This window comes from Neodiprion lecontei, chromosome 4 (assembly GCF_021901455.1).
Source record: "Neodiprion lecontei isolate iyNeoLeco1 chromosome 4, iyNeoLeco1.1, whole genome shotgun sequence".
Taxonomy (NCBI): Eukaryota; Metazoa; Arthropoda; class Insecta; order Hymenoptera; family Diprionidae; genus Neodiprion; species Neodiprion lecontei.
Window position 1 is genome coordinate 6,125,287 of NC_060263.1, and position 21,289 is coordinate 6,146,575.

The following is a 21,289-nucleotide window of genomic DNA, read 5'->3' on the forward strand; positions in this document are numbered from 1 at the left end:
ATTTGTTGTCCGCTACGGAGCGTGTAATCGAGGACATAATGTAAATTGCGTTACAAGAGCCCCGAGTAGCTTTGCCTAACAACGGTAGCTTCTTTAAAAAAACGAGCACCAATCCTCAGAGAATATCCAAGTGCCTTATATTCAACTATACAGGAGAGTTTACATCGTGAGGGGTCGTCCATGAACTGTGTTAAAAGTTTGGGGTGAGGGGGAGGTGTCCATAAACGTAACGCTGCCTTTCAAAAATGCGTGATTTTTATTTTCGTGATCATGTTTGTATGTTTTTTTTTTTTCTTGTTTTTGTTCTTTCGTCCACCTTATTTGAATTTGAAAATAAAACTTACCGTTGAAAAGGTAAAACGTTACTTTAGGGGGGAGGAGGGTTACAAGAAAACCTACGAATGCCAATGGAATGGGGCAAAAAAGCTCAAAACTGGTAACGCGGTTTATCGACGGCCGTTAAAAAAAAAAAAAAAATGCGCCATATACTCCTAGACTAGAAAATTTCATGTTTTTCTACTGGACCGGTACTTTTTTGATTGTTGTAACAACACCATGTGTTACCAGTGTTGCCAATGCAGATTGTCGTGATCCTGTTAAGGTCCTTGTCAAATCCCGCCAAAAACCGCTTGACTCGTCTGCGCTATTTCACGCCAAAAAAAAAAAAAACAAACAAACAAACAAACAAAACGCCAACTTCAAAAACTAAACCCAAAAAACCAATAAAACCCAACGAAAACGTGCTTCATTTGTTTGTGTTTTTTGATCCAAAATATTTTTATCTGATGGTAAATTGGAAACACTGAATGCGAAGTTTACAAATAATTTTTTATGCATTCGAGTTTTTCGGTAACCTGTTTGGAATTTGTTCATTTGGAATTACGTTTGGATGTTGGATTTGTTTATTTGAGATCATATTAGACTCGTTACCAAGGATTATATCGGATTGTAGTTTTACTTCATTTGGTTCTGTATTTGCCTGTGGGTTTAGTGTATTTTCATTTGCGATACTTCCGATTCGTTCATTTGAATTTTTAGAGCAGAAAAAAATCAAACCATCAATTTTCCCGTTGAAAATATGAAATTGGCGAAAACGGCCAATAAAAAAGCCGAATGGATTTAAAAATCGCCAAATTTCCCGCCAACCTCTGAACAGATAAATATTCTCACCAAGAATCTTTCAAAACCGCCAGGTTTTGAGTAACGTTGAACGTATCCTGTAACATTAATCATTCCAACCACGAAGGGAAGAATGAAGTTTTTTACTGTGACCTAAGAAGGGGATTGAATAAAAAAGGGTCACTTCGGTGACAGTGGCAGATTTGTAACAGTTTGTAACAGTTTGTAACAGTTTGTAACTCACCATTGATCTGCCGTAAACCTTGATCTTCTTATCCGCAGCTTTGTGCTCGATGAATCCACCGCCTATGCACTCAGTTTCAAGACGCGGTGCCATGTCTTTCAAAATCTTCTCCTCCACTTCCTCGTATATGTGTGCTGGAATTTGATAAATCAAAGGACGGAATGAGCATCGAGCCTTCTCGGAAGTGAGAATTATTCGAGCGAATGGCGAACGAACGAATAAAGGATGCGTACATGCTTCGAGTAATTTCGCAGCGACGTTTGCCGATTCTTAGCTTATTTTCTTGGAAAAAGAAACTATTCGCGCGTGGATGTGGAATTCTAGTATCGCATACCCGCTCTTTCAACTTACAGGTTGGAAGGGCAATGTCAATGAATACCTTTGACACCGAGAAGAAATGTCGATGAAGTGAAAATTTCACCGACTGATCTCTGGAGGCATTCCGCACATATTCGTTGCCGAAAATGTCTTTTGCTATTACGAAATACGAGACTATTGAACGCAAAAGTTGGCCAAGTCAGACGGTGAAAAAAATGGACGAACCGTTTTATTGTCCAACTTGCGCTTTCACAATTCGTTCGTACATCCGACTGCAGGTGATTTGTTACGAGCTACGAATTGGATGCCGCAACTAGGCGAAATATAGTCACTAATCACACCGTAGGACCAAGTCAGAGAAGTTCAAACGCATATCATGGGGGCGGCAGAAAGCTACCTGGATTAACCTTAAAAGGTCAAAGGTCAAGTGTCGGCTTTACGCGTCCCCTGAGCTGCCGGATTTCGTCACATGGGCTTTCGTTTTACGATCTGCCGGTGAAAATGCTTCAAATCCAGAAAAGGCTGGATAAACGGGGGTTAAATCTACGTATCATACACCAATTTTCAGAGGTCACGGTTGAATAATTCTATCCTCAAATGTATCTACGCGCGTTTCGCGTGTAGACCGAAATCTTATCGTCAAGCATCCGTGAGCTACGCGGTATGAAGAAAATTGCGAAACCCCCCCTTTTTTTTAAAAGGCAATACGCTTTGAAACTAGAAATACAAATGCGTTGGCTTTTTCTGGTATTCGATACCGTGTTTAGGATTTTGTAAAAACTGATCAATAATCCGAAAGAGGGGCGAACTTTTTATAATTGATCATGACTGCATATATCATTATTTGACTAAGTGAAACGAATTGAAATCGATTTGATCGAAGTCAAATTTAACCGTGAGATTACACAAGTTTAAAAAATCCTGAGTCCACTTTACCCGTGACTTTTTTTTTTTTTTTTTTCTTAGTACGATCTCAATCCGAATCCTTTAGCTTACCCCTTTTTTATTTAATTCCACGAAGAAAAGACGACAGAAAAGAATCGCCTCTCGTTCAGAAACGTAAAGAAGGATAATAAGCGATGAGCCAAATCAGGAGGTGACGTCGGATAAGTCGAGAAAAAAAAAAAAAAACCGTTCCTTTTATGATTGAAAATTGGAGCGCGTAAAACGACGCAATTGAATTTGCAACGATCGAATTATGTTACCGTTGACAAATCGCCAAAATATTTGAGGGTTTGCCTGTAGCGTTGGTGGTTTATTTGTTCGGAGCATGGTTGTCGAGAACAGCTGTAACCACTTTTCAGTGGCAGAGGTTTGAAGCCAGCGCGAATCGTCGACACTTCAAACATTACCGATTAGTACGCCACTTTATTTGAAATAATGAAATCTCGTTAACGTGATCAATTCGAAATACCGTTGAAATTTCGATCAACGACTGCGGCAAATAACGGCGAAAAAATAAAATTCATTTACGTAAAATTTATATCCGATTTCAGTGATCCTTTTTCGTTCCCTTTCTCGTCGCCTCGCTGTTCTTCGCACTACAGGATTCAAACATTTGGAGTAATGTTTTTTTGTTTTCGTTTTGTTTTGTTTGTTACTCCAAGCTTCCAGCAGCGTGTTTACTGATTGGCATTTCCTGCCTTTCGTAATTTTCTTCGCCTTTTAGCATGGGGATTAAAACAGAATTATTCAGCGCCCACTGATTATATATACAGACTTACGTGATGTATTTTGTAAGGATGGGGCGAGCTAATTTAGGTTTTGTTTAAGCCTATAAAAGGAGGGAAATACGCAATTCAAGGCGTGAGAAATTAGCCTACGAAAGTTCACGACTGATTATATTTACCGGATAAAACGAAAAGGGCAAACGGTTGCCATTGCGTGTAATATTGAAAGGGAGTAAATCAACAGCCGTATTTTCATCGTTTATACAACTCGTTTTAACGGATATTTTCCTTACGTTTTATCAAGTGACGGTTTCTTGAATACCTTTTACAGTGTATGAGTTTAATAAAATCTATCGTAAGCGATGTCTTCGATTTTAAAAAAAATAAATAAAAAATCTAACCAACACATTTTAATCAATTTTGCATTCGCATAATCTGATTTAACAAAATACCATTAATCGCAACTAAAATGATTGACATTTTTCTTATTACATAATTGAATTTTGCTTTCTCCCTAACTGTATAACTTAACCATAAAGTTCGCTTTTTTTAACCTGAAAATCGGAACGTAAGTGGTGTATTATTTTTTTTCCTCATCTGTGGTAAGATCATCATCATCAACGTATGAGATCATATTTCCCGTAAATTCGAATTAGCGGGAAATATGAGTTCACATTTCACGTTTTCTGGTTTTCTCTCTGTATTGTTATAAACTTTCAATAAAATCTTAGTTTCCGTACCGATAGATCAGACTTAGACATGAAATGAAAACCCTTTTAAGTCAACAACGTGACCAGATTTGAGTCGGGAATAAACTCCTGCATCTAACACAGGATTAAAAGTCGATTATTCCCTTGTTCCGTAATGTACCATTAATCAACCGTCGAGTAAATGCTTTTTTTTTTTTTCTTTTTTCTTCACGTTTAGGTAAAAAATTTTAATTATTTGAAGATTCCTCGATATGTCGTGACGTAATTCAGTTTATCGAACAAAACACTTTGATTAAATATCGAACTAAACCGGAGTGCCCGAGTCTACAGACGAAGATCCTGTTTAAACGGAAATGAAACATAGTAGGAGGATAATTGCAAAGCTTAACGATAATAGGAGGCTGTTTCCGGTTCGCCGGAAGTATCGTACGGCCGATTTTAGAGGGGTAAGAAGCGGCGACGAACGGCGTGGCGGATGGTGGTGGTGGGCGAAGGGGGATTGGAAATTCTATTTGCGTCGGGGATGAGTAAAACGCGATACCGTGCGAATCCCTGAGTCCTGTGGGATTGACGAGGAAAATCGGCGGACCGGTATCAGTGGGAACAAAGCGGGAAGACGGGGCAGGTCGAGCATCGCCGTCAGAACTTGCACGCGGGGAGGGGAATTAACAGAAATCAATATACCCTGCAAGGCTCGTTGTCCTTCGGTCTAGCGGCCGCTTCGCACAGTGGGAACTAAGAGCCGAGGCTAGTTTGCTCTAAGTGGCGAAATACCGTGAGTGCAAAGTGCGTTGGGACGTGACGACGTGTTTTTCTTACCTTTCGAACGAGGGGGTGAAAAAATGTACAAGTATCGGATAGTCGGATGATCGCGTTTTGCGGGAATGAAAATGCGGGAACTGAAAATGAACCCGTGAAAAAAAAATTTAACCTCACCCCCCTTCCCGGGGCTTCGGCGAAAAAAAAAAAAAAAAAACAAAATGCCAACTTCGAATCGCTGTAACTTTGCTTTAATTGCGAGTTAGAACATTGAGTCAAAAAGGATATTAAAGCTGAATATCTTGGCTTTAAGCTCCATCCACCAGATTTGGTCTAGACGTATTTTTTCTCGGCTAATCCTATCTTCAAGACACTCGTGTCAAGTTTGAAAAGTAAACCTTCGAATTGGCGCGGCCGTACGTGATATGTAGAATTTTTTTTTTTTTTTTTTGTTATTAGATTATCAAAATAACAGTTTTGTAGCTTTGAGTGTCCTCTTCAAGGTGCTTTTTCTAAATTTTGTCTGCGTCCGAATATAAAATTGGAAAATAAAATAGCGTCCGAGAGCTTTGGTCCTATGTAACTGAAATTGAAAAACCATCGTACAGAAATTGGAAACAAAGAAGAGATTGAACCGCTCAATGACACCTTTATGAATCTTTTAATGATGGCTTTTAAAAATTCGGTGATCAAAATATAAACTTTACCGCGTCTCAGCATCAGCGTCTCAGATATAGATTTTCCTTCAAATTCCTGTTTTAAAATTATTCTTGTATTTTTGAATGCCACAGATATATGATTAAAGTTTTTCATACGCTATTTCATTTGATGTTGGATAACTTGGAGAGAAAATATCGCAGACGGAATTAAAAAACAAAGAAGCATTTCGAAGGGGAAACTCCAAGCTAAAAAATGTTTATTATTAAAAGCTAAAACACAATTCTGTTCATCGCGTATCACAGCGCGAAGTCAAATGTTAACTTTACAAATTTGACATGAATGACTTAAAGATAAGATTACTCGAGAAAAAATGCGTGTAAACTAAATCTGGAGGATGGAGCTTAAAGCTAAGATTTTCCAGCTTTAATATCCTTTTTGATTCAATGTTCTACTTGAAACTTGCGCAAACTTACACCGTTTTAAGGTTTAACCTTTTTCAATCAAAAATGGCGGGGGTCCCGTTAAGTTTTTCCAGGAACGCAGAAATTTAGAAGTGCAAACGTAGAAGGATCGGAGATGAGGAGACTTGAAATATACATACATAGAAGGTCGAGATTATACTACGTAGAAATCGAGTCTAGAAATTCAATTTTAGAATTTAGAAATTGGGTCAGAGTGTTCGATAAAAATAAACCGAAATGCACAATCGTCAGGGTGAATACGAATATAGCATTCTGACGATATTTCTACATTTTCGTTTTCTGCACTTCACCTTTTTATACACATTTTTACTTTTCTATAATTCAACTTTCCACATTTCAACATTGTACCAAAACATTTTCGAATTTTTGTACATTTTTATCAACACTTGATCCAACATTTTCTTCTCTTTTTCCTTCACGTTTCTTATTTTTCTATTCTTTTTTTTTCATATTCTTGCGTAAAATTTTCATGCAGGCTCAATGAATTTCATTAAATTCATTACTTCAATACTGCCTGAAAAACGTTTGAAAACTTGACAAAAAAAAAAAAAAAGAAATCAAAAAAATCGAAACCGAAAAAATATTCTCGAATCATTATTACAATACCTAGTAATAAATACATTTTTCACGAACGATTTAAAATGAAGAAAATTACGGGAGCCGATTTTGATTTGAGCTTGACAAGAAATAAGAAAGCAAAAAAAAAAAAATATATATACATATAATAATAATAATAATAATAATAATCCGTTGATCAAATTGGAATGTAATTCCTCATATATTCCCTTACAGACATAAAATAGACCTTCCTATATACCCAAGCTCGTTTTCTACGTACTTATATGTACGTCCCGACAGCGTGGAACGCGAAATAAGAATCAGTCACGAATACACGATTTCGACCACAAGCTGTATAGAACGAGGAACGAATTATGGAAAGGGAGAAGAAGAAATGGAGTAGAGAAAGAAAGAAGGAAGATAATAAAAAGTAAACGAGGCAATCGGTGAATGAAAAAAGTATCGTCGCTCCTTACGAGTTGCTAATTTGTTTTTATAATGAGAATTTCGCACATACTCGCGAACCTGAAACATTTTGCGTTAACGATCCCATGACGTCGAATTTCACGTACGTAATAACGATTCGGATGAGAATCAAGCAAGAAGTAAAAACAAAAAAAAAAAAAAAAACAAAAAAAAAAGAAATTAATATTCAAAATGAAATTATAATATACGACTAAAACTGATTGAAAATCGATAATAAATTGTCACTCAGCGTTGTAATTTTGCTAACTTTATGGAATATTTAATAATATATACAGCTGATAACTTCTTAGCTAAAAATGATATCCCGACTGATGTATTAAGTAGCGACGAACAATGAAGAATATTATAAATCGTATCCTATCCCCTTTCGTATCTAAGCTCAGTATATTCCACAAGTTTCTACCTATACAGATATAACATCTACCCACATCTACCTTTCTCGCTACTTTATTAGGCAGTCAAGCTATACTTAGCTGCATGAATATTCATGACTTTAATAATTATTCCAGATGTGTGCTACAGCGGGTGAAAACACGACGGACAAAAAAAAAACAAAAAAATTTAAGAGAGAAATAACGTAAACGAAATTTAAAGGTCCTCACGAGTCATTTACGGAAATTCGTTAGTTTTTCTTTTCCTTGTTTGTCCTATTTTCATTTCATTATAGTATAGATACTCGTGCTTCTAGTAAGGAAATCAATCAGCGAATGGATAATCGATACGCAAGAAAGTAAGAAAACGAACGAACTTTAAAAGTTGAAAAGAATTCGTATCAGTATTATTATTATTATTATTATTATTATTATTATTATTATTATTATTATTATTATTATTATTATTATTATTATTATTATTATTATTATTATTATTATTATTATTATTATTATTATTATTATTATTATTATTATTATTATTATTGTTGTTGTTGTTGTTGTTGTTGTTGTTATTATTATTATTATTATTTATTTTCGTTTGTTTTGCTGAATAAGATAAATTCATCATTGTAATAATAAACTATCAATATAGAAAATGAAATAAAATTATCAAAGAAACCGTAACTTTATCTTCCCCCATTTCCCATATTTTTCTCTTTGCGACAGTCGCTTTTTATCTTTTTTTCCTTTTTCGCTTTCTGCTCTAAAAAATTTATAAATATCCTAATGTAACCGATAACTACGATATATGAGGGAAAAAGGATCACGAAAGAAAAGAAAATAAACGAAATTTCAGGGTCACCCCACCAGAGTGGGTATATAAATTCTATCAAGTTTTTGTTGTTTTTTTTTTTTTTTTTCCTGTTTTTCAATCAATATTCGATCATCGTTGCAAAATAAATAAAGAATCGGAACGCGTCCAACTATCGAATACCTACGTACGAAAGCCTCAAGCGTCAGAATTCAAAAAAACAAAAACAGCAAAAAAAGCAAAAAAAAAAAAGCTCGTTGATTGAATTTGAACAATCAATTGTTTGGAATTTTTTAGAACCCGAATATCCGAAAGCGGATATAATTGGCAGATATCCGTTACTTTTAACCGTGGTTACTGATTCTACATTCCCATCTATCTATCGCGACGATTTTTTTGGCGAAACTATAAATCAGTGTCAAGGTTTTATTTAAAATGAACTGGTAGAGAAAAAAAAAAAAAAAAAATACTGTCAACTGAACAATTATTATCAAATTAAACGTTTCAATGAGCAGAAAGTATACGACCATTGATGACTACAATTAAGCATTGAATGTTTAGCTGTATAAAATTTTCTTTTTTTTTTTTTTTTTTTTTTTTTGTTGTATAAATTCCGCAATAATATTTAAACAGCGACTGCAATCGATTGAACTTTTCTCAGGGCATCGAATCGTGGTGAAATTTGGACGAGATGTACGACACAAGCTCGGTTCGACCGAACGAAGATAGTGCAGCAAAACACTGTCCCTCACGATCGCCAATTACTCACCACCATCGGGTTCCACCCTGTATACCGAGGGATTATACCGCCGATATTGAGGATTTGCAAACCCCCGAAACGACGCCCGAGGTCCAGCTTATTACACGCCACTGGCCTCGTTCTCTCCGTAGAGACGAGCTCGCCAATCCTCTTGTGTAATTCAAGAACTTGGTGAAAAAACGAACCGAACACAGGGTGAATTGGACTCGGCGGGGCTGATATTCTCGAATCGAAATCCGGGATAAACAACCGTCCTATCGTTAGTCGATGCATTTTGGAAAGCCTTCGAGTCACGCATTGTTCCGCCGAGTCAACTTTTGTAACAAGATTGTATTCTTTGGTTTTTTCGGCTCGCTGATTACGAATTTTGAAACGGATTTTGAAAATACAAAATGGTGGATTCGATGTAGTCGACGAAAATTTCAAATTTCATCGAATACGATCGGAAAACTCTACACACTGAGAAAAATTTCATTTGTCACGGTAACTAGAAAAATTGAGTGAAACAGACCGGAACTAAAAATTTCTCTCGCAATCAGTGTATGCGGGGATTTTCGGGGTCGCTGATTGGATTCGCCGTACTAAATTTACAAAATCTGATTTCAGATTCGTAATCAGAGACTCCAACAACTTATAATTTATGTAAAACATGTATTTATATGTGTAGAGGGTTAAATTTCTCTGGAATAAATTATTCCTTCAATTTTCACGATTTTTTTCAACCATTTGTTTCCGACAATAAAAATTTACATTATATCGCAATAATTACTCCGGAGTATTGAAAACCCATTAGTATACTATCAAAGGTAGCAAAAAACGGCAAAGAAGTATGTTGAAAATTTCTCTAAATATACAACAATAAAAATGGATATAAAATAGATTGAAAGAATATTTATCACTACGACTCGACGGGTTAATTTGATAAAAAGATGGTTAATTTATTTTTCCTCAATTAGCAAAGGGATTATTTTTCTAACAAGGAACGGAAACGAAATACCGAAATTATATCAACATCGATATCAAACGCGATTGAACAAGAATAAAATAAGATAAAAAATGGAATATAAAATTTTTTCTTATCGAGGAGTCAAAGTGTTTTAAAAAATTTCAAATACTTCCTTGACGATTTTGTCGTATCTGAAATGGCGACCTTACATTCGGTAATCAAAAAACTATAGAGAAGAAAAGAAGGCGTGTTCACGGTTCGGAATTTCTAAATCTTGTTATTAATCTCACCGTTTTCTCAAACACTGAGTGGGATAATTTTTCGAGAGAATGAATCGAGTAAAGTTCATTGGCGAGGCGGATGAGGGTGTAAAATTAGCTGTAGAGAATTTTGGGAAATCCGTAGTAACGAGTTGTCGGCATGCTCTGCTGCTACGTGGCTTACAGTTCCATCATTGGAATATGAATTACGGAAAACTTTAGACTTGCGGGAAAAGGTCGAGTTATTTGGGAAGCGGGGTAGTTTCAGAGATGTTGCCGTGGATAGCAGGATCAGGCTTATACAAACTTCCCGAGCTGCGTTATGTAGGTACATGTTAATATTAAACCTAAACATATTGAATAATCCGCAGAGAAAACGCGCGGTTTCAAAACTGAAATTTCGAGTCGTGGAAAAAGCGTTTCGTACAATCTTTTGGTTAGCAAAAAAACGAAAACAACAAATTTAAGAGGATATTGAAAAAGTCTGTGAGAGTCTTTGCTTTTCTTTTTAACTTTCACCGACGAATTCAAGCAGTGAATAACTGTACATCGAAGAAAAAACGGTTCTTCTCTCTTTTTCTTTTCAATTTTGAGTTTCAGGAACTTATACGTACAGTCTTTTTTAAATTTTTACCATACAAATGCTCAAAAAAAGGAAGATAAAACGCATTTCAAGGTGAGAGCTCCGGTGAAATATCGATAATATCGAGTTTTTTGTTTTTCAAATGACTAAAAAATATGTGACGAACAAAATTTTGGAAGAAAATTTCTTTGCGCATACATTTTCATCGTAGAAGAATGAAATTTTGTTTTCAAGACACATACTAAGTACCATGATCTAGATTTTGTTGAAAGGAAATTTTTGATCACGCACTGAGAAAAATTTCATTTATTATAGTAACTAGAAAAATTTGGTAAAACAGGTATCGTTAAAAAAAAAACTGTTTGAATATTGTTGGAATTACGAAAAACGAGGTACGCGTAAACATTTTGCGCTATCGTCGATCCTTTTTTGGTTATTGCAACGCAAAATAAGTTTGTGAGGTTTACTCTACTTTTTTAGTTAAACAAGACTTAACGTCAATTTATCGTTGCACGAGCGTTAAATTTTCGCAACAGTTGCAAGAAAAAATAGCAACAGTGATCGTAATGAGAAAGAATAGTAACGGATACTAGACTTTCCGGTAACGGCTAGGAAACTAATTTTCATTTTTTACCTACAACTACATTTCTCGATTGTGGTAAAAAATGAAAATAGTTAAGGACTGAGCGGTAACCGGAACTAAAAATTTCTCTCGGTGTATATTTTTTAGTAATACGAAAAAGGGAAAACTCGATATTATCGAAATTTCACCGGAATCATCCCTTAAAGATGAAGGCGAAGAATACTTCCAATTTCTTTTGCAAATCCCGGCGTCGAAAATTTGTCGCAAAACTGCAAGCTCGGGTTGTTTCGTCACCGGGACGAGGAAAAGCCTGAGTTACGACGTTCCGCCATTTGTCGGTTACACGCCATTCCTACGAATGGACAAGCACGCGAGCACGTAAACGCAAAAGTAAACATCAGACGTCAGGGGAGAAGATTAGAAGCAATATTTCTTCGTTTGGAAAATGTTTGCAGAGGGATTGAAGGAGAAAGATAGAGAGAGAGATAAAGAGAGAGGAAGAGAGCAGGAAAGCAGGAAGACTGGTGAGGAAAATTGGTCTTGATTTCATTTCTGGTAAAAAGTAATACCTGCCCGGTTTGTCTCTCATTCGTCAAATAAATCGCGTCGGTATTTCGCAATGCCAAAACTGGGAGGGACAGGAAATTTCATGAGTATAATGTTGTGTAAAAAATCCAACGTAGAGAATGGTTGAAATAAAAATCACAATTCCACAGCTATTCGGTTCAACAGAAGCACAGCTGAATTTACAAATTCTTAGTCTGTTGATACTGTATTAGCGTTCATAGAATATCAAACGATACGAAAATTGATAAATAATTTTAGAAACTAATTGAAATAAAGTTTATAAAACTTTCGCAATTTTTTTTTTTTTTTTTTTTGCGAGTTTCCACAATTATTCTTGAACCAAAACAAAGTCTGCCTTTATACAAGGTTGGAAAAAAAATTTCCCGCCACGTCCTCTAAGATATTTTGATTGATATTTAACCATTTTTTCATGTATTATTAAGTAAAAAAAAAAAAAAAGTAAAAATCACAAATTATATATTGATATGATAACTTGAATGTTGAGAATGTGAAAATTAGTGTTATGTTTACCAACAGAAATGTAACAATTAACACAAATATAAAGTGAACCTGCCGGGAGACTTATGTTTAGTCAAATTTTTCCAACATTTATAATAAAAACCAATTATTTTCGTATGCTTTTAAAGAAGACTGGGAATGAGGATTGACTGTGTACAAATAAAGGTGTTTTTATTGGTCGCGGTTGATGTTTCTTAGTTTATTTTCACACTTTTAATCTGGACTGAAAATAGAAACAGTATTTTTACCCAATTCTCGTGAAAGGGAAATAATGCGTGTGTGAGAAGAAAATAGTGACAAAGAGTTCATTTATCGAAGTCAATTCGTTAGGTTCAATAGCGAGTTGTTAGAACGGAACGAAATCAAACCTGCAGGTCTTAAATTTCCTGTGAAATTTATTCATCGATACCAGAATTTTAATGGCGGAGCAGTTTGAACAAAGAGTTTTAAAAAATTCACGTGTTTCTCTGTCATGACAGTAAGACTAGGTTGCTGATTGTTTGTTTTATTTATTTTTTTTTTTGTTCAACACGGTTTTTATTTTATTATTTTGCAAAATCATGTTATTGATCGACACAATTTAAAAGTCTGAAAGATCCTGTGTTAGATATAAAATTTTTTAAAGCTAATAGTCGAAGTGGGAAGATTTTTCCTTCTAACTGTTTTCAAGCTTTTTCCGTAAAAAAAAAAAATGAAAAAAAAAAAACGTTGAAATAATTTTAAGCGCGAGTCACTTTACCACGGATGATTGTTGAAAGATTTTTATACGTAATGCCGGATTTAAAACATTTTTTTCTTCAGATTTTTCGCAAGATATTTTTTTTCTTCTTTGTTTCGATGAGAAATAAAATTTCAAATGGTAAGGTTGTACCGAAAATTATGAAAAAAAATTTGAAAAATCCGATATGACATGTGAAAATGTTTCAGCAATCATTCATGGTAAAGTGACTTCCGCTTCTAATTCATTGAACGTTTGTTTGTTGGAGAAAAAGCTTGAAAATACAAGAGAGTAACTGTAAAAAATATCATCACTCCGGTTCTAATTTAAAAAATTTTGGATATCCGGCACACGATTTTTAAAATTTCTTCAGATTTTTTAATTGTTATTTTTAAAATTGAAACCGTGTAAAGAAAAAAAAAAAAAAAAAAAAACCGAGCGTGTTTCAAAGTGAGAACAATCAGAGAGGTCGAAGGTGATATAAGAAAATGATTCGAGCAAAAAAAAATTGAGCTTTTGAGAAGTAAAATTTGATGGAACTACAAAGCTTGATAAGATTAAGAAGCTTCGACAAAGGACTAGAGATCGACGTTGGAACGATAAGGCGGTGATGTAATTATTCGTTTCTGCGCAGCGCGCATAGTTTTTGCCCGAAATGGTCACGCTGTGCGAATATTGCATTAAAACGTTATTACGAGTGAAAGAAGTCGGCTGCTGGCGTGCGACTGCCAATTCTGCGGCTTGACAAGCTTTTGTGTGTGACGACATGAATTTGCATTCGTTAATAGACCACTGCTAATAAGCGGTGAGGCTGGAATTCTCGCCAACACCCAGAGAATTTCATTATTATTAATGCCTCTGGGTCACGAAAACCTCGTAAACTACAATGAACAAATATTCCATCGTTACGACTTGCGATGAAAGGAAAAAAAAAAAATTTTAGTCATGTTTTGGTAGCGATTCGAATGTCCTTGAAGTCACAGTAAATTTTTTTACAAGTATGTATTTCGTCAGTCGATACTGAATTTCCTGTTCACTGCAAAATCGAATCTGTTCGTTTATCGTTTACTCAATTTTTCCAGTTAAACAAAGTCTTGAAATCAATTTAGAATATTTCCAAAAAAAAAAAAAAAAAATGGTACTAATGACCGAAATCGATAATTAAAACGTGAATTCGAAAATTGAGCTGGATTTTTTTTTTTTTTTTGTTTTTAAATTTTTTTCTCGCAACCACGAATCAACCGACTCTTCACTTTTTACCGTGAACTGTATTTTTCGGTTACCATAAGGGGCAAAAAAAAAAAAAAACATTAATCCGAAGATCTAAAAATATCGCGCTTCCGGTTAAACTGTTTCGCATTGTGCAACTTACGGGGATAGATCAGTTTCCGAGAATTGAATTGAGCGTCGTTATTGGGTGAGCTTTCTTCGGAATTTCTTCTTCGGATGTGAATGAAAAGCTGCTAAATCCAAGTAGCTTTTGCATCTAACGCTACGATAGGTGTATATGTATACGATGATCGGCGAAGTGAGGAGAAATTCGCGAATATTCGTCGTTAAACTTTTCCGCACGATTCACTTCGGCGCTCTCGCGTTTTCACAAAATCACAGAAGCGGGAGTTGAGATAAGCTGCACGTATGACGTTTGCTTTTCTTCTTTGAGAAATAACAAAAAAAAAAAAAAGAAAGAAAGAAAAAGAAAGAAAGAAAAAGAAAAAAAACTTCTTTAATCGGCCGACTTTGTGGTATAAAAAATCGTCAAAGTGAAATCTCAAAATTTCTATGCTACGGCGTATTTATAAGGAATTCTAAAAATTGTGAAAACTTAATACACCGGATTTTATCCCATCAAAATCGAGGCACTCGAGTTTAAATTTCAAGATTTATTTCATCCTCTTTTATTCCGTCCCAACCGGATATCGTTGCCTGATCTTTTTCCACCACAATTTTAATCGAAGGTAAGATCAGGGACGGCGTGTAATTTGCGTTTTCGATAATTTACAGAAACTTAAAAGCGATTGGAATATTTTATGGAAAAAGTACGACTAACCAAATTAGAACTTTAATGCTCGATGAGTCGTAATATTCTCATAAAATCGAGCGAAAAATGTTGGGCAAAAAATTAGCCAACTTTATTTAATGATTCAATGTAGAAAATCTGTTAAAAAACTAAAAAAAAAAAAAAAAAAGAGAACCCAAGATATTGGAATGATAAACGGAAGCTAATATTTCGATTCTTTGTTTTGAATTCTTTAAAAAATTTTATAAATCTGTAGCAGATTCGTTCGCATTCACGATACGAAGGCTCATTTTATTGATAAGACTATTTTCTACGAATTTACCGAAACACTTTTTTTCATCCTGACGACATTGTTGAATATTCAATATTACGATGCTGCAGTAATATCGTTTACGATTAATAAATGGCAATATTGAATTGCCTGCTGGAAAACAGCAAATGAGAAAAAAAAATTCCTTCAACAATCAGTGGCTTACTAAGAAGAGGATTTCTTTGTTTTTCAAATAAAATAGGTGATCGTTATGTAAAATTGAACGAATCTACCGGATTTATAACAATTTTCAAGCGATCTGAAACTAAGCATTGACATATATGAGCTTTTTTAATTTCAGTAGATATTTTCTGTTTTTTTACTTTCAAGGAAATTTTCCTGGATTGAAAATATAAAAGTTTGATAAATATTCAATTCGCGATTATCCTGCAGAATGGGAAAAAAAGGAATTGTAAATGTTTGTTCGCGACGATTTTAAAACAAAAATTCACTTATTAACGAGCAGTTCACAAAAATACACACATACACACATAATTTCAACTCACCACCGATTGATTCATTGATAAAGTCTCTGGCAAGAATTTTCCATTATTTCCCTAATGCAGGTTGCTTGATCAATAAACGAGGTTTTCTTTCCCTCTAGTCTGTATTACATGAACTATGCATATACCGACTATGAAATTCAAGTTACCCACAAGAGAATAATAAAGAGTATACCTGAAAGGAATTTGCGTCAAGGAATATCCGGAACGAGTTTACCCCAAATTAGATTACAATTTAGTCACCTCAACCCGTTTCTGTTCGTGAAATAAATCAGGGAAGGTAGAAAAATTTTACACAACGAGAGAAATTTTTAGTTGTCCAATGTCATTTGGAATGTCTCGACTCGTGATCGAATCCTTTACAGACTATTAATTATGTGTATTAAAGTCTTATTTTAATTAGTGCGAACATTTATTACCTGTCTATTCAATTTGTTTTTCTTTTTCTCTTTTTATTGGTATCTCAATTTGACATTCATTAAGTACGATATTAATTAATTAAGTGAAGCTGATTGAAGTTCTGAGGCTTTACCACCAAATTAGAAAACTGTCAGACAGGATATTAAAACCATGGAAATGTAATACTTTACAGAGTGAATGGTAAATTTTATGGAGCATAAAATTTTGAGAAAAAACAGATCAAACGAATTTATATGCAAGCATGGGCGTGTGAATTATATATGTGTAAGAATCGTTGCTACAATGTCAAAAGTCTAATTACGAAATAATCCAATTTCGGTGTCGATACCGATGGCAAAAATATTCCCAGAGTCGGGAATCCGTCGGAGTATATTGCAATATATACGAGATATTATGCGAAACTCAGGAAAATCAAGGTATGCAAGAAATATCAACTGTGGTTAAATCGATATTGTGTAATTATTTGCTCGCGGAGTGTCTGGTGTCAAGCTCTTGAAAAGAATACGAGGATCACGAAGAGAGAGAGAGAGATAGAGAAGGGGCAAGAAAAAAGAAACCGCTGCCGAAAATAGCCTCGAGGCATAAAGCTGATTACCCAGCCGTGGAAGCTTGCATGCAACCTGAGAATTCCGAAGAAAAATCAGAGTTTCATCGCACGTGATATGTGTACACTTCTAATATTGGTTAAGTGCAGGGTAACTTTCTATCCAAGACGCAGTTATGTACCTGTTTGCTTTTACTCTTGTCACGAATCGTTAATGGCAATTTGGTTGTTCGGTATTGCGTTCGAGCCGACGCGACGGAGAATGGGAGCGTAAAAAGTAAGTTATAAATAGAAAGGTCGAAAAAATTGTAAAGCAAAGAAAAAGTAGAATTCAGATATTGTGCGATTTAGCTTTTGCTACATCTGATTCGGGTATCGCTCTGTAAGTTAATTTTCAAGGTGAAAAAGAGTCGGAGAACGCATCAAGTGTTGAAGGAAAAAATTGCGAGCTTTGAAGAATTTTGATTTAAATTTTAACGTAACAATAGCAGTGAAAATATTTTCGAGCAAAATTGTAGTCGGTCATTTAGAAGATGAGAGTGAAATTTTTATTTTGTATCGCCGTTAAAAATACAAATGTTACTTGTAATTTGTAATTGAAGGGAAATAAAATGAAAGAAACTAAAATATAAATTACGGTTGCTTCTTTTAATTGAATCAGAATGGATTACAAGTACGACTTGCATTCTTTGTTTCAAGTTAAACGGAATGCAAATTACCTTGTTATTTTGTAATTCGTAGGATAAAATGTGATTAAGGGAGTGTCCTGGTCGATTTCGATGTTGATATATATATCTCGAAATATCGAAGTCCACGTATCTAAAATGCAAAGAAGAGCTTAACGGTCTCGCTCTGAACGCAATTACGAACAAAAACATTCCGATGAATTTACAGTCGACGCAGAAATAAAGAAATTGCATGAATTTTACGAATCAACTATATTACAACTTCGTAGAAACCAAGCCATTTCTTTATTTCAGCATCGAATGAAAATGTATTGAAGTGTTTTTGTTCATAATTGCGTACAGAACGGGGCTGTTATGCTTTTCTTTGCGTTTCAGATACGCGAACTTTGATATTTCGAGATATACCGGGAGAATCTCTAGAAACTTGAGAATCAATCGCGCATGCGCCAAATAATTCAATCTCATTGGTCGACGAAATCTTCTCGCAGCGATATTCTTGACTGCGACGCAGGCGAGCCAACCTGCGCAAAATGTGTACGTTTGAATTTTTAAAGAGCGTGAGCATTAAATTCCGACCGTTCTTTGAAGAATCGACTTTCCGACCCGACAACAAATGCTTCCCAAACCTTTCCGAGTCACTGCCTCGATTATTTGAGATTCTAACCTCGAAAATTCGTAACAACTGCATCGCCGTCAGAAACAGTTTGACAGCTGAAAACTCGGGATGGCCAACCTGCGCGAATATAAAACTCGCGCATGCGCGGTTGATTTTCAAGTTTCAAGAGATTTTCTCGGTATAAGTCAACGTCGAAATCGACCAGAGCACCACCTTAATTACAAATTATGATTAGGCGGTGTCCATTACCGAGCAGAAGTGTGAATACAGCGTAAAGAAAACGTTATTGTACGAAAATAACGAAATGCGAAAACCTCATCAGAGTAAAATTGCGACAATGTGAAGTGAATCGCGTGCAAGCGACAGTTAAGAAGGATAAGAAAAGGTAACTGGTTTTTCTTCTTCTTTTGCGTCAGCCGAATGACAAACTGGTGGGTTCATCCGCTTTCGCTGGCTAATGCACGATCGTTAGGTTGACGCGAATATCTCGAGGTTTGGATGTCGCCGCATTTTTGCAAAAAGTTTTTCGACAAAGGAAATAAGAAATCGATTGAAAAAAATCCTATGACGCTAAAATGTTTACGTTGAAAATTGGAAAATCCAACACCGTTTTCGGTATTACCACGAATCGTCGAGAGGGGCGGGCTATTTTTGATCCTTGATCCTTGATCCTTGATCCTCTTTTGATTTCCGGGAAAAGCGTCGAGTCCCCGAGAGACCTTTCGCAGAGGCGGCAACGTGAAACGTCAAAGCACTCCGGCTTATTACCTTGTCAAGCGGAGAGCTTACCACGAGTTTTACTTTTATTCATCTCGACCGACCACCTTGCGTAACGCGGTATCGTGTCGTTATATTCCCTCCGCGTATAAAGAGGGAAATGAAGAAAGAAGGGAGCGGATGGGAATCAAGGACGAAACGTCCGTTCAACGTACGGCAATTGCCCGCACCCTGAGCTGATCGAACCACCATGTTGCTCAATCTCGATTCCAATCTTCATGAAAATCTTTCCAAGGTCTTATCGGCCTGCCAAATGACCCTCGAATCCATTCGTCCGCCGCCGTTTTGTAAAACTAAATCAACAACAATAGCTGATACGGTCCTCTTGATGGTTTTGCGCCGTTACGCGTAACTCGGACCATTTCGTATTCTTATTGGTTCAAGGGGCACACCTGGTGTGACAGCTTAAAAAAAAGGCGATTTTTGGGAATTGAAAAAAAAAAAACTACTGTATCAATTATTTTAAAATTTTAAGGGTATATTTATACATATTTTGAGAATGCACAGTAAAATTTTTGAAGAAAAAAATTAAATATTTTTCGAGTTACACGCGATCTCCGACGGCGCTGAAAAAAAAGGTCCACCACTGCTGCAGTGATTCCGGCCTTATCCGTGAATGAAACCTAAAAAAAAAAATTCTTGTTAAACTAGAAGATATTGTCCGTACAATGACCTACCAGTTTTTTGATCTGATCAAAAATTGAATTTTTGGCAGGCCAAAAACGACCACAGTTTTGGGTAAAATTCAATTTTTTTTTTTTAACCGCCGCCATTTTGTCAATTTTTGATTTTTTTTTTCGACCGTAGGTCATTGTACGGACAATATCTTCTAGTTTAACGAGAATTTTATTTTTTTAGGTTTCATCCACGGAGAAGGCCAGAATCACTGCAGCAGTGGAGGACCTTTTTTTTCAGCGCCGTCGGAGATCGCGTGTAACTCGAAAAATGTTAAATTTTTTTCTTCAAAAATTTTACTGTATATTCTTTAAAAATGTATAAATATACCCTTAAAATTTTTAAATAATTGATACATCAGTTTTTTTTTTTTTTAAATTCCCAAAAATCGCCTATTTCTTAGGCTGTCACACTAGGTGTGCCCCTTAAGATTTTTCGTTTTTTTACCCTCGTCATTTTCGTTGGTTGGATCGATACGTTCATATGACGAACGCTTTTCAAATCCAAATCGGGAACAATTTGAAAAAGTGTGATGAAAATATGGAACTAACAATCGGGTACGTTTAGTGTGGGTGCAGGAATTAAGAAAGTTGTAATCAGTACTAGGCATCGTCTGATTACAAATTGTAATTAATTATACTTCAATTAGAAATAACATTGCATGTTGCATTGCACGTGTAATTTTTAATGGGAAAGAGAAACCATGCGTTAAATTTCTACTTTGTAATTGAAGTGAAATGGAATGCAAATTGTATTTTCATTTTGTAAACCGGTAATAATATAATAGAAATTGTATTTGTATCGTGTGATTGAAGCAAAATAAAATGCACAAATTGAATTTTTTCTCTGTAATCAAGTTTTGTACTTAGAGATTATTCTGTCACAATCATCTACAAAGTACTGATGTAATTTGTACCACAAAATGTATTGTATTGTATTGAAAAATGTGTATTGTATTTGTACTGCAGGATACAAATGTAATTCGCATAACAAAATTTATTTTATTTCATTCAAAAATGTGTATTGTATTTGTAGTAGAAAAAACAAGTGTAACGTGCAATTGTAAATTTAATTTGTTGTTAGTTTATTATCAACTATAAATTGAATATGCAATACAATGACAGAATTCACGTCATGTCACGTGACCATATTTTAAAATGGCGAATAAAACACGGTGAAATAAATTGCAAAAAATGTAATTGTTCCAGTTTTGTATCTTCCATGATATTGAATCCGAAGTTTTGAGTTTCAGATTTCGGTTCGAGGCTGCGGAAAAAATCCTTAAATCAAAAAATGTCGAATCGAATGAATGGAAGAAAAAAAAATGTTTGTTTCAAATGCCCAAGAAATGGTTGTCAAAATTTTTTCCATTAAAAAATTTGACTCACGCATTAACGCCCCAATTTCTGTCGAGGCAAAACAAGCGTCGCCATCCTCGAACCGCATCTATATCAACCTTGTGCAATTATTTTCAATAACGTGACGGTAATCCCGGGACACGTGAAGTGACGCTCGAAGGATGCGACGAGAGACTGAAAGCGGCACTCGAGAGAGCAACTTCGGCAAGCAATTGGCGAGGGTCGAGGGTTGGTATCTTTTCCGGAGGTCGCC

At 35.3% G+C, this 21,289-nt stretch overlaps 1 protein-coding gene and 1 long non-coding RNA gene across 8 annotated transcripts in view; one reads left to right on the forward strand and one right to left on the reverse strand.

Moving 5' to 3' along the window:
- LOC107225043 (14 kDa phosphohistidine phosphatase-like) overlaps positions 1 to 21,289 on the reverse strand; it is a 126,149-nt gene that overhangs the window by 4,997 nt on the left and 99,863 nt on the right. For 6 of the 7 annotated variants that reach the window (XM_046736235.1, XM_046736234.1, XM_046736237.1 and 3 more), the window contains 2 exons: positions 1,364 to 1,497; positions 1,105 to 1,272 (listed from right to left, as the gene is read on the reverse strand). In XM_046736235.1, coding sequence (XP_046592191.1) covers positions 1,120 to 1,272; positions 1,364 to 1,497 — 287 coding nt within the window. In that variant the 3' untranslated portion in view covers positions 1,105 to 1,119. Of the gene's footprint in view, positions 1 to 1,104; positions 1,273 to 1,363; positions 1,498 to 21,289 lie in introns of those variants that run through there. The other variant, XM_046736240.1, reaches the window with a different exon arrangement.
- On the forward strand, positions 4,811 to 9,409 carry LOC124293822. Its single transcript, XR_006903676.1, has 5 exons — positions 4,811 to 4,911; positions 6,007 to 6,088; positions 6,755 to 6,950; positions 7,516 to 7,736; positions 8,853 to 9,409. It is a non-coding gene; the product is annotated as an uncharacterized LOC124293822 (long non-coding RNA).